The sequence below is a fragment of the Cyprinodon tularosa genome, unplaced genomic scaffold, assembly GCF_016077235.1.
Source record: "Cyprinodon tularosa strain WSP-4 unplaced genomic scaffold, ASM1607723v1 ctg300, whole genome shotgun sequence".
Lineage (NCBI taxonomy): Eukaryota > Metazoa > Chordata > Actinopteri > Cyprinodontiformes > Cyprinodontidae > Cyprinodon > Cyprinodon tularosa.
The window spans coordinates 551343-565567 of NW_024039009.1; the positions used below are offsets into that span (position 1 = coordinate 551343).

The following is a 14225-nucleotide window of genomic DNA, read 5'->3' on the forward strand; positions in this document are numbered from 1 at the left end:
ATTAGCAGTTTGCCATAGTCCATTTACCATAGATTCTTGGTCTATTAGACCAGATATAAAATGTTTCACAAGCAGTGACTGATTTGGTTTTAAACTTATATTTTAGTCAGGAAAACCTAGATTGAACAGAGCAGAATTTCTTCATAAGCAGCTGAGTACTTAGCTCATTAAATTTTCAAATGGATTTCAAAATTAAAATAGAACGTGAAAAATAATCAACATGTCAATTAAAGTATAGAGAGAACAGATGGAAAATTCCTTGTGTGTCAGATTGTAATCCATCATCAACAATGTTTCCAGGCCCACAGCCTTCATTCATGTCGCTATCAGGGTTTTTATATAAGCAAACTGTGCTCTAAATTAACTGATTTCCCATTGTAGCTGGATTTTTTCCTCCATTTTGTTTCAGTTGTTACATAATTTCACTATCAATACACTTACATAGAAGTTACAAGCCAGTTGTGAGAAAGTGTGCAGTAGAAAATACAGACATGATAAAAGCTACTTAAGTACCGCAAGTATTTATAATAAGTTACTTGACACCTTTGGCAACAGAAGACCCCATTTTAAATATTTTTTAATCCACTAAAAAATTGTGATGAGCAGATGAGGCACTATTATTTTGTATATTTTCTTGTGGGTACATTGAGTGGGATATGTTAGACTATTCTGTGCTATCAGATATCCTGTCTTGGGATAAGCTCCAGTTTTAATTGTTGGATGCTGCCGTGTGTTACTGTGGCTGTCATAGAAAGATAAAGAGTTTTTCCTGGGGCCTGTAGGAAAGGGGAGAGCAGTGATGAAGGGCCTTTCTCCTGCAGCTCTGTTGGCTGCATTAGCCCTATGCTTTATAATTGTGTGAAGGGGGCACTTCCAGTGGCTACCTCATTACTCACTGGCATAGCCAGTCCCTGGCAGGAAGGCACACCTTGTCCTTTAGCTCTTTCTCTCAGCCTATCTCACTCATTTCTGGGTGTCTCTCAGCTCCATCAAGCAGCACCATCCCTTGGGTAATCCTCCCTATTGTTATTTTGACCGACTAGTGCCTTTAGCGCATATCACCTTCTCTGTTGGGTGAATTTTTTTGACATCACCCTTTGTCAAATTGGGGCAGTTTGTACAATATTTGCTCTGACTGTCAGCTATACTTTGGATTCAAAGCTTTAGTGTGTTGCAGCCCCAGATTGCGTTGTCACGGTTGCGACTGTCAGACAGGTTGGATTTTAAAGCAGCCATGACTATCTGGTTCTTGTAGTTGAGACAAATCAGTCATTTCCAAAGCCTTTTTAAAGTGCTCACTCTCCTCACAAATGTATTTAAATATTTGGCATTTTATACCAATGACTGACACAAAGTAAAACACATCATGTACGGTAAACTTAGACGACTTTTATGTTAGCAGAATTTCGTTTTGTACAGCTTTTAGACAGTAAATGAGCAGCAGCTTAGTGGTGAAATTAACATATCCATTCCATAAAGTGCAGCAGGGATCAAATTTAAACATTATGGGAGAAAAAACATGGTGTAAGAACACACTGATATGGAAGTTCAGAGCATTTCAAGACCAATACATATGGTGCAAATATGCAATATTTTGGCTTGGTGTTATCAGTGGGAGATTTTTTTTTCCAGCAGTTCAGCAATCTGATGGCAGCTGGGAAAAAAATGTTGCAGAATCTGCTGGACCTGGAGCAAATGCCGCAAAGGCTCTTCCCAGAGGGCAGCAGGGAGAACAGTCCATGGTGGGGGTGTGAGGGGTTGCTGATGATGTTGCGGGCTTGGGGAAAAGCATGGCTGGGATGAAATGTATTTAATGGAGGGATCCTCACTGCTGTTCTCACCACTCTCCTCACTTTCTTCCAGTCTGAGGAAGTCTGTAGTGTTGTCTGCAAACTTCACAATGTGCTTGGTGGTGAACCTGGGGACGCAGTCATGTGTCATCAGAGTGAACAGCAGGGGGCTCAGGACACAGCCCTGAGGGGAGCCTGTGCTTAGGGTGATGACATCAGAGTTGTTCTGTCTGATTCAGCCTGACTAAGGTCTGTTTTTGAGAAAGTCTAGCAGCCAATTGCAGAGGGGTGTATTGAAGTCCAGCTATTCCACTTTACCTATCAGATGCTGTGGAATGATGCTGTTGATAGCTGAGCTGAAGTCCAGGAAAAGCATCAGCATGTGGGTGTTCTTCTCCTCCAGTGGTGCTAGGCTCAGGTGAAGAGCAGAGGACATGGCATTCTCAGTGGAGCGGTTCCGTCGGTAGGTGAACTGGAACGGCTCAAATGTTGGGGGATGAATGGAGATAATGTGTTCTTTAACCAGGCTTTGCATGCACTTCATCATGATGGGAGTCAGTGCAACAGAATAAATGTATGTTTTTCTAAATTTTCAAAGCATTTCATACTTTATCCACATTTACCCAATTTACTTTCTAAAGCACACATATTCATACACTAGTACAAGGATTGGTATGCAGCTTGGAGTTAATTGCCTTATCAGGGACACCTTGACATATGAGAGGGGGAAGCTGGAAACGATTGTACAACTTTTAGAACAAGTGACAACTACTCTATCCATGCATCTCTTTATTCTGGCAGCATAGAAACATGTTAAAAGATTCAGGTGTGAATACTTTAAAAAAACTGAATTCATATTGGTAACATACGTACTACATAATAAAGTTGAGAAATTTACCCATTAATAAATACAGAGTGTGTGACATTCTTCATGAGAGTCATCATGAGCTGATTGGTATGAAGTGAGGACAGCCAGCCCTGAATGAGAGGCAATTTGATGACATAATTGAGATTCCTTGAGGGCCAATTTGTTACACATGCTTACAGTGTAAGTACCCCATGATTGTGCTGCTGCTAAGCTGACATAATATAATTGAGCTGAGTTGTACTAAGCGCCTCTCTTTTTCACATTATAGTTGCTTGCTTGGAAAGTTGCTTTTAAAGTGTATTAGTAATCTGTAAATAAAAATAACTCTTTCCCTTATATTAAATGACTATTTTCTCTGTCCATGTCTATACAGAGGGGGGGACGTGTGAGGTGATTGCTGCTCACAGATGCTGCAACAAGAACCGCATTGAGGAGCGCTCACAGACAGTCAAATGTTCCTGTTTGCCTGGGAAAGTGGCTGGGACGACACGCAACAAACCCTCCTGTGTGGATGGTAAGAGCATCTTAAGTTTTTATATACTGATGCTAGTTCTGACAGTTTATATCTAACTTCTGTACCATATAGTTTCTAATTGTCTTTACTATCTTTATAATATTTGCTAAAAACAGATTTGTTTAAAAAGGAAACTTTGACATATTTAGTAAGAGAGGAGATGTTTTAGGTGCTTTGTATACTTTTGATAAAAATGTGCACAGGGACGAAACACTTTTGGCTAAATTCAATGGTATAGAGGCATTTTTTATGCTATACTAAAACTGAATTTATTGACCTTAATATGTAATAAGCTCACATAATTTTGTTTTATATTTACGCATAGCTGCCATAAGCAACTAGAAATTCATGAGAACCTCAAAAATACTTATATAATATCAAGAAATCTGCAGTTATACAGTACTAAAGGACTGCTTTGTTTAACAAATTATAGCTGGACTAATTCCATAATTAAAGTTGAATTATGACATAGACTTAAAAGTGTTAGACTAAACAAACAAAATAGAAGACAATTGATAAATATGAGGAATTGTTGACATTTTTTACTGTACTGAGTCGTTAAACATTTAAGGAGAATAAAAGAAACTAATGAATGACACACTCCCTAAGGTTTGATATTAAGAAATTTCAAAGAAAAATATGGAATACTTATTAGCTCTAGATAGATGGATGGATGGATGGATGGATGGATGGATGGATGGATGGATGGATGGATGGATGGATGGATGGATGGATGGATGGATGGATGGATGGATGGATGGATGGATGGATGGATGGATGGATAGATAGATAGATAGATAGATAGATAGATAGATAGATAGATAGATAGATAGATAGATAGATAGATAGATAGATAGATAGATAGATAGATAGATAGATAGATAGATAGATAGATAGATAGATAGATAGCCTTTTTAGTTTCTTACAAATTACACAAGCTTTCTGTCTTTCTCCCTCTTTTGCCAGACTTTGGTTGGCAGCCACCTACTTTTTGTTTGTTGCTTTGCTTTTTGCAGTGTGGGCAGCTGTTTTCAGTGCTGGAATGTTGTAGCTTCTTTTTCTTCATGATCTTCTGCCACAGCCTCCACAACCTGTTGAGATTTGCACAAGCATCCATATTTATAAAAAAAGATTAACAATCTCTTGCCAAAAAATATTCAAGATTGGATTAAGTTTCTTAAGTCTGAAAGTACACAAAAGAAGAGTAAGTTTAATTTGATGCTCAATCATGTTATGCTAAAAAATCTTTACCAAATCAGGTCGAAAACTAAATTATTCATAATAGATATAAACGTTTCTTTGTTTTTTAAGTTGGAACTGCTGTTTTAGTTTTTTTCTTTATTATTTACATGCATCTTCGCCAGGGTCACGGTAGGGCCGGTGCCTATCTCCGGCAGTTTATGTGCAAGAGCCGGGTTGCATATTAATATTATTATTTTTACTATTATACTTTGATAAACAGCACACAGGAACCAGTATAATTCAAGTATGGCATTTTCTGCTGTCTGCTGTGATATTTATAATTTGAAATATTTAATCAACCACAAGAAAATGCGGTGCTATGCTTCTGGGCATCAGGAAAAATAGAGGATGATCCAGTTCAGCTGCTGAACACCTGAACACAGAGCACGCTGCGGATCACATAGCTTAAAGCTGCTCTGCTGATGGAAATGCATAACTAATAAAGAGGCAGGAGAGCTTCAGGCTAATGCACCTGGATTACCTTGGCTCGAAAAAAACACAAATAAACAGAACCACATTTCATGGAGAAAAGTACAAAACAAAAGAAAATCCGAAAGGAATTCACATGTTTATAGAGACAAAACTGTAACGCCCTTTCACGCTCTGCAGTCTGGCCACTTGTACCTTCACCTTCAAAAAATTTTGGGGTTATGGCGAAGTGCCCACTTGCAAAAAAACACAAACCAACCTATCTCCATTATGAGGTCTGTGGTGGACAGGCCTGCTCTGTGGTTTGCCAGTACTGACACTCCAAAGGAACCTGGTAAATGAAGCTGAACAACCCTTCCACACTGAGCATACAACCAACCTGTTATTGTATCAGAGGTGGGAATCCTGCAGCTCCAGAGCCACCCGTTGCTCTTTAACCACCCTACAGTGGCTCCTATTAACAGACACCAAAAACTAAATATAAAAAGGTATTTTTACAAAGGTTCATAAAATAGTAAAAGGCTAGTTTCATCATCCCCCCACATGTTTCTTTCATAGCTTCATAGAATACAAACAAAATGACACTAGTTGTATGATATTTGCTTCGATACCATTTGGCAAAAGCCTACACTTTCCATTAATTTATTAGTTTATAAACTTTAACTTTCCATTGACACAACAAACCCTAATCTAGCCTCAGGATAGTCTATTTTTACAATAAAAAAATTAATAAAAAAAAATCAAACCAACTCTATACCATATAGGTATATTCACAATCCTTTCCAGCAAGGTTCAAGTAGGTGTAGCTGCTCTACACCAAATTGGTTTAGCCTGACTGACTGTTGGGATTGGGAAAGGTACTTGTTGTATTTTATTACAAGCTAGGCCGCATTGCAAGAGTTACTTTGGAAATGTCAAGAGTTGGCAAATTAATCAACAGTTGTTTGTGGAACAGATATTATTGAAGGCTTCATTCACCATTTTGGCATATATCGTAGACTCCGTTGTCCCCACAAGATTCTGTAATGCGTGGCAAGCATTAAAAGGACAGAAAAAAAAAAGCTTACAGTAAAATTCTTAAAGTCACTGTTCAACACCAGTAACTTTTTGGGTCCCACAGCTCTTCCTCACTCCAACTGTCTTGCATATATAATTCAGCCAGGAATTGTATTGCAAAAGTTATAGTTCTGTTTGGCAGTCCTTCCCTTTAGAGTGTGGTGTAATTACTGTATGATGTCGTTTCTAGGGAAAAGAGCTGAGAAGACACACAGCGGCATCTAACCACAAAGTGGCAGGTGCCTTTAACACGTCTAAATGCTTTTATTAGAGCACTAAAGCCAAAAATGCACAGTGTATAGTTTGCCTGTGAGAATCCATTGTTCTCCACTGTATTCATTATCCAATACTGCTTATAAATCCATTGCTAATGGTATGGTCAGATGTACCTTTAAGGCTTAAATATTACCTTTAAGGCTTAAATATTTAACCACAAACAATTGAATGCTAACAACAGTTAAATTTTCTCATTCTAATTATTGGCCTTGAAATAAGTATACCTAAAGAGACTTCAAAAGGTATGCAGATCCAACAATTTGAAATGGAGGTTTAGGTGCAGCAGTGAACATTTCATGCTTCTTTGCCTCAAGCTCACCCAGGGAGAGAATTCTTGCTGTGTGTATTGATTAACAAGCTCTTTCAGAAGGCGAAGAGATAAAAATAGAGATGACAAGTCACTGAGCTGTACTGCTACGCTGTTGAGCACAACTGCCCTCTGTAAGTTATGATAAGTTAAATTGTTGATTATTTTTTACTTAACTTTGAAGATTTCTTTTGGAACTCATTTTGTAAACACAGAGATAAAATAGCCACACAGACTCTTTTTTCTTTATTTTTCATACAATCACTATACCAGTTAAATATGCAAGGTTAGTGTGTAATAAACAAGTGCTGTAGATGCCAGTCCAACATAGAGGCAAGCAGGACAATGCATGCACAAACTCATACTTAAGACTAATTTAGATGTATAAACTGGCATGTATACTGGAAACTGGAATATGTAGTAAACTGTGGCATTTATTTGAGTCAATAATTTACGAAAACACCTTTTGCTACAATTACAGCTTCAGGTCTTTTTGGGTAGTTCTCTAGCTGCTTTATACATCCAGAGGCTAAATTTTTCGTTCATGTTCTTACAAAATAGCTCAAACAGGTTGGATGGAGAACACACCGAAGCACTGCTTTTCAAGACTTACCACACCTAAAATAGTTGCAGGTTTGGAGTTTTTTCTGAGCATGTCTAACATATTAATATGCTTCAATCTAATCCATTCCATTTTAGTGCTCGCTCTTTCAAATTGTTTTCCTCTTTAAAGGTCATCCTCTCCCCCAGTCACCCATCCGCTACAGCCTTAGAATACCCTGTATTTAGCTTCACTGAGCATCTTCAAATAAATTCTTAACAACTTCACTTTATTTAGTTATAGGATAGCATAGTGACTGCATGATGCAGCCAGCACCATGATTTAAACATTTGCAAACATTGTGTTCAGGATTTATGTTGGTCAAAAATCTCTTCTTTTTTTTGGTCCAGAGAACCTCCATAGATGTTCAGAAACAGATTGGCTAAACTGAAGTGTGTGGTGGCAAAATGGACTCAGTTCTTCACTTGAACAGTTCTGTGCAGGCAGATTTGGAGATGATGACCTAACCATGCTTTAAACGTCTGAAGAACTTTATTCCTGACTTGTCTTCTGTGCTATTTGTTTTATTTTTTTTCCCTCTTTCTTCAATAATGTTCTCTAAAACATCTGAAGCCTTTACAGGAGACCTGTATTTGTACTTAGATTAAAACACACAGAGGTGTTCTTTAATCTTACTCACTCTGTTCCCCAATTTGATGACCTCCAAAGGCTATTTTTGTATTGATTTTAGATTTTAATTTGGGTAAATTCTAATGAACAGGGAGGAAAAAAGAATTTCATTTTAATATTTCATTATGTACTACTCTCAAAAATAATGTGTAAGAAAATAAGTTTTAGATGCATTGCAAATTTGAAAGTTGAGGCGCTTTGGTTGACTAAGGATTTTTTGTCTGTGAACACAGAGGGAGATTTGGATGCAGGCAAGAGTTATTTTTCCTGTTTGGAAAAGCTACAGCTGAAACTTGTGTGTGTCAATATAGACCCATTGACTGAAGCTCCACTACTGTATGTGAGGGATTACAGATTACAGGAGCCAGTGCTCTGTCCCCACAGCAGTGCACCAGCCTGGCCCAGATGGAGCTTTCTCCCCAGGTCCTTCTGTTATTAATGTTCCATCGAGATGAGGAACGACTGTGGCCTAGCTCATCTCCCCGCTCCCTGGAGGACGCCTGCTGCCACTGTATCATACCCATGTTACATATCTATTAGACAAAAAACATTATATATAAATATCTGCTACACTGTTGTAGCAAATCAAATGCTGATCTCCAGAGGTCACTTGGACACGTTTGAAGTATGGAGGCCATAACTCTCCTTCATCTTTAAGAAACATTTCAGAAAAGAGCATTTTTTTTCCATCCTCAATGATCTCCATTATTGGTCATTAGCATCAAACTCCAACATCAAAGCACTTAGAAGATCAGGCTCATTGTGGAATGTTTACTAACGTGTGGAGAAGGGCCACATGGGGATTTTATCACTTGCTGTTTGTAACTGTTTGCGCTGTTATTAATATACTGGGATGTGACGACAGGCATCATCCTCAGCGGGGGGTCTGCTGTCAGAGCATCCTCATAGGGTGAATTGATTATTAGCTTTGACAAGTAAAATGATGTCCCAGTTCTGTCAGGACCAACGGAGCTCCAAGAGAAGTATATCCCTTTTAAGAAGTAAAACGCTTACATCTCTCCTGCCTCACTGGACCAATAACAGCCGCTTGGATTAGGCGCTCATCACTGCACCATTGCCTTTATCCCTCAGTAGCAGACATAAAAACCACGAGCCATAGCATGGACATACACACACTGGTATATCCAGTTATTGTCTCAACACAGACAAGCTGATGCCTTAATACGCACTACTACATTGTGTTGTCATGTAGCTGCAGTGTTAGAAAGGCTTTCAGCAAAAGACACACGCAGATGTCCTCTTGCTGTTGATAACTAAAGGGTAATGACCCCTTCTGTTTGACTGCAGGCCCACATAGTAGTGCATGACAGGTTTTGATGGTACATTTGAGATATATATCCTGAGGGGGTAAGGGGATGGGAGGTTATTGCTTAAACTTAATAATGCAGCAACTCCTGCCCCATCTCAAAAATTCTGATGGAAGAGGAGAGAATATGTTTTTTAATCATCATTATATAGAATTAGTATTGTTACATGAAACAATACCAATTCAGAGCTGTGACTGGTTGGTCAAAACATCGGAGAGAGGGCTTAACTTTAAACCTGCCATTTCAGGGTCTGACGGCTAGCTTCTAAAGCAGACTGAGCACATTGAATTGAGGGAAAAAGCTATATTTGTGATGATATGTAGAGAGAAGAAGCCGGCGACATCCATTTCACTGTTAAAACAGTACGCTGTATTGAAAAAATCAAGGGAAATATTTTCATTGTTTTTGCAAAGTTTTGGGATCTGGATAATCTCCTATTACTTGATATTTAACTTCTATTTAAAAACAGCAGTCCATTAAATAAAAAAGGATGTAGTGCCTATATTTCAAATCCCTGAATCATTAAGGGCTAAGTGTCATGATGGGTTCTCAAATGGAGACCCAATAATGCAGAACACCACTGACGGACACAAGGATGAAAGTTTAACAAGTTTATTAAGCTCAACACACAGAATGTACTGCTGACTGGTTCGGGCCTGGGTTCTGGTTTCACCGGAGTCTGCGTGAGAGACAGAGCAGTTATGGACTGCTGACAGGATTTGATTTCCAAGAGAGTTCTGATAGTACCTTGAGGGTTCTTGTGGTTCTCTTTGGGAGAGTAACTGTTGGTTCTGGAGAGGTGTATATCAGCAGAGTCCGTTTGCTGCTTCAGCGTCTCACGTCTAGCTTGAACAGACCTTAGCTTTGGTTTCCCAGCTCTAGTCCAGAGCTGCTTGGAGGTTCTCAGAGAATCTTCAGGGTTTGGCTCAGAGGGTCGGCTCGGCAGGTTAGCTCCTCCTGAGCTTTCACGGAGGAGACACGGGTTTCCTGGAAACACAGAGATAGTGGTTAGAATCCAACCTGGATTCAAAGTCATGGAGATACTCAAAGATCTAGGCTTTAGCGCTGACCAACTGGAACAACACTGCGGCGTTGAGGCAAGGTCTGAAGACAGCTTATATAGTGGATCCTCTGATGATCTAGATGAGCTGCAGCTGTGCAGGAGGCTCCCTCAGAGGATCCACGGCGGACTCTGCTGGAGAAAGATGGGATTTTCTCCAGCTCCCAACACTAAGAAGATTGTGAACAGAGAGTTTTGTCAGAGCTATCAAACTTTTTACTGTGATATCTCTAATAAAAAACCCTGCTCAACAATTTACCTTTAGAAGTCACCTAATTTATTAATAGTCGACTTATGTCTACTTTTACCTTAGCAGAAATCCAGCTGTGTTGTGAAGGCCTTAAAATTTTCTAGAGAGACAGCAATAACTAATTAACATTGAAAATACATCATTGTAGTAAACAGTTGAAGAATAAGGTTGTGGAGTAGTTTAAAACAGGGTCAGGTTCAATTAATATCTCATATACTTTATTCAATCAGATCAATTCATTTTATTTTTATACTACTCTTATACCATTCTAACAAATGAGAGCATATATATATATATAGTAAAGAGAATTGGTCCTATCACTGATCCCTGTGGTACTCCACAGATAACCCTGGAGCATGAGAAAGATCATTAATGTGGACAAACTGAAATCTGTCATACAAATAATATTTAAAACAGCCTATAGCTGTTAATTTCATCAAAATTGATTGATCAACTGTATCAAATGCAGCACTGAGATCTAACAGGACAAGTACAGATAAAAGTCCATTGTCTGAGGCCATAGGAATATAATTAGTGACTTTCACCAGAACTTTTTCAGTGCTATGAGCTCTAAAACCAGATAACTTCAAAAAGTTCATAATGGTGTAAGTGCTCACACACTTGTTTTATTTTACAGTAAGCTTATAGAATAATTGTATAATTGACAAAATCATCTGGGCCAAGACATGTTATTTATAAGGTTTAATTACAGCTACCTCAAAGGCCTGAGACGCATATCGATCTAAACAGGGTTAGATTAATCATATCAAAGATGTTCTTAATGGACCACTGTGTAGTCCATAATTACTGAAATAAATTCCACAGATGCAAAGCTACCAAAGCATCAATGTCCACCTAAAAGTGAGTTTTTTTAAAGAAAATGTATATGCAAAGTCAATGGTTGACAAATATCAAGGAACATCAAAATGTCCACCAGTGCGTTTTGAGCAGCAGGAGCAGCACATTTTGAAGAATCTGAGCAGCTGAAGCAGCTCTGCATGACCTTCTAAGCATCTGAGGCACGGGACATGCTGCACAAGCAAATGCTGAGTTGGAAAAATTGAACTTGACGCGCCACATCAACCAATCAGAGAAGCTGATCTGGGAGCTGGCAGGGAGACAGACACAGCACTGCTGATGCAGATCGTTATGACGACTCCTCTAAAACAGTTAATCAACGCCTAAATTAAATTAAAATGTCGAAACCTGTCGGACAAATATGTTTATTATTCTGGTGCCTGCAGTTTAGATTACGTACATGAAAAATGCCTTCCAGCCACCACAGTAGCTACAACAGTAGCGGAATAACCCCAAGAGGCGACCAGGTCACAGGCAGCTGTTGGATGGGATTTCCAGTGACAGAGAAATGCCGGTGTACGGGGGTTTGTGCTGGTCCGACAGCAAAATAATATTTGAAGATAGGGTCGTAATCTTGATGAGCTGACTGCGCAGAAGCAGTTTTTAAGGTGGACTTTCTCACTAAAAAATGTATTAAAACTACTTTTTTACCCACTTATAACAAAGCTGCTCCTTGTCATTGAACACATCTGGACACAATTAACTGGACCTCCTTCTGGAGCGTCAAATATGCACTTGAGGTGCAGAACTTAGTGTGTACAAGCATCAAAAAGGAAGCAGCAGAAGCTTTTTTGATGCTTCTATCGCATGCGGTCTGAAAGTAGCATCAGTTCTAGGAGCAGTTGTTACAGGTTCGAGTCCTGGCCTGTTGACCTTTGCTGCATGTCTTTCCCCTCTCTCTATTCCAATTTCCTGTCTGCCTTATTTAAAAATACCAAAATAAATAAGGGTCGCTAGAGCCATCTGCAGCCTGCTAATGATCTATATATTTATTTCAGGAGTGCTGAACCAGTGAAATATACGATAGCAGCCCTTCAGACCTGTCTATATACACCACTCGATTAGATCGAAGAAAATTCAGCTGTACACACAGCATCTATTCAGAATTGAGAATCTGCGGCAGGACTTGAAAATTGATATTCACACAAGATATCAAACCAATTTGACTGCACTTGATCTGTTTTGCAAGAGAAGTGGGCAAAAACATAATTCTGTAGATCTGCAAACATGGTACAGACATGCCTCAAAACACGTAGATCTGTAATGTCATTTACTGCATCATAAGTTATATACTAGCTGATGTTTATTTATCACATTAAATTTAAATAAATGCACTGACTTCAATAGTTATAATGTTAGAAACTAAGCAAAAAGTTACATGGTATAAATACTTTTGAAAATCACTGTGAATCTAAATTTTGTCATCAGAGTAGGGAGAGAAACTATACACGTAGCTGCCTTTCAAGTCTAGAGGTGCTCTGGTGAGGTCGTTATAAATTCAGTTATTCAGAAACGCTAGAGTGATTATGAAGCCAAACAATATTTTCTGAATAGCTAATCAAAACTTGGCACTCTCTCTTTTCCAGACTTGCTAAGATTAATGTCGAATAATGACTCTCTAAATCTGACCTTAGGTCATGGGGACAAGTCTCAATTCTCCAGTAATTATACACTCGCTTCATTTCTTCCACGCTCCTCTGACCTTTCCGTTTTTTCACACCCTTTTGCTGAATTCTTGCACTCTTAGTCTTTGTTTAATTTTAATAGAAATATTTTCACTACTTAAATCAATCATTATGGTTGACAAAATACACTGCAGATCAGTTCATTTGCTTTCTAGATACTGAGAGAAAGAGTCAAATTTTCATTCACATATACCGGTACCCGTTTGGCTGGCATCTATAAGGAACAAAACAACTAATGGGAAGCCATAATTTCAATTTGAATTACAATCAGCTGATAAACCCTTTTGCAGTTACAATGTGGGTTTATTAAGTCCACAGACACGTATTCACATTTTGACACAGACACAGATCAATTCTCCATCTCATTCGTCAAGACATTCAGACATTCTGCTACCTTGCAGGTACATGTCAGAGAGTTCAATCCATCACTGAACCTCCTCGGCAGAGAACTGACAGATGCACTTGTAAAAAGGTCCATCTATTCGTGTTTTTCAATCAGTTTGAGTTCCCACCCCTTGCGTATTTGTCTATCAGAGGTTAAAAAGTTCAACCTGCTTCATGGCTAACATCTTGAATAGAAGCTCTTCAACTGTTTGCTTGTTGATTGTTTCAACCCCATCTGTCATTGTTGACAGTTTGCTAAAGCATCTTTAAAGGAACATGAGTTTTTTATTAAGTAGCATCGACACATTAAATGACTCCAAAGTCCCTCATCTTGTATGCAGATGGATCTTAGAATTAACCATCAGTCAGAAAAAAAGATTTGCCTGTGTTTGCCACACAGGAATAGTCAAGTTGTCCATTGTTGCAGCAAAGGCCATGCCGTCAGAGCTGATGGTCACTAGAGATTAAGGAAACTGATTCCAGCCGAAAAATAGACACTTCTCCACTGGTCAAGGTGGAGGTGTTCTAAGTCTGTTGTGGCAATAAACAAGCCACAGTTTGGAAAAAACTAGAACCTATTTCAACAGTGTTGCAAAGTTATCCTAGCTTGATTTTTGTTGTGTGTGGCTACTTTTAGCAGCTGTGTCAAATAGTAAGCTGAATATCATTGCCATAATTAACCGTTACTGCCTAAAGTTATTAAATACAACATATTATTGTTTGCTTTTTAAGTAGGTTGTACATTAAATAGAGCTAAGTTTAAATATAAAAAGAAAAATGTAATTGTAGGTATAAGTATGCAAAATACAGAAAAATGGCTTTATAGGGAACAACTGCTAGAGCTAGATGGCAGCAAAGTGCTAACCATATGCAAAGATGTAAAGTCAAAACTCCCACTCAAGTTGCACTTGACAAACAACTTATCCCGCTCTGGAAGTTTACCTATG

The 14225-nt window shown here is 38.6% G+C and overlaps 1 protein-coding gene across 5 annotated transcripts in view; it reads left to right on the forward strand.

The window, feature by feature from the left end:
- LOC119787787 (chemokine-like protein TAFA-1) overlaps positions 1-14225 on the forward strand; it is a 187747-nt gene that overhangs the window by 139571 nt on the left and 33951 nt on the right. For all 5 annotated transcript variants that reach the window (XR_005281367.1, XR_005281368.1, XR_005281369.1 and 2 more), the window contains exon 3: positions 3032-3172. Coding sequence is in view for 2 of the 5 variants with exons in the window: in XM_038291825.1 (XP_038147753.1) it covers positions 3032-3172 (141 nt within the window). In the remaining 3 variants the exon portion in view is untranslated. The remainder of the gene's footprint in view (positions 1-3031; positions 3173-14225) is intronic.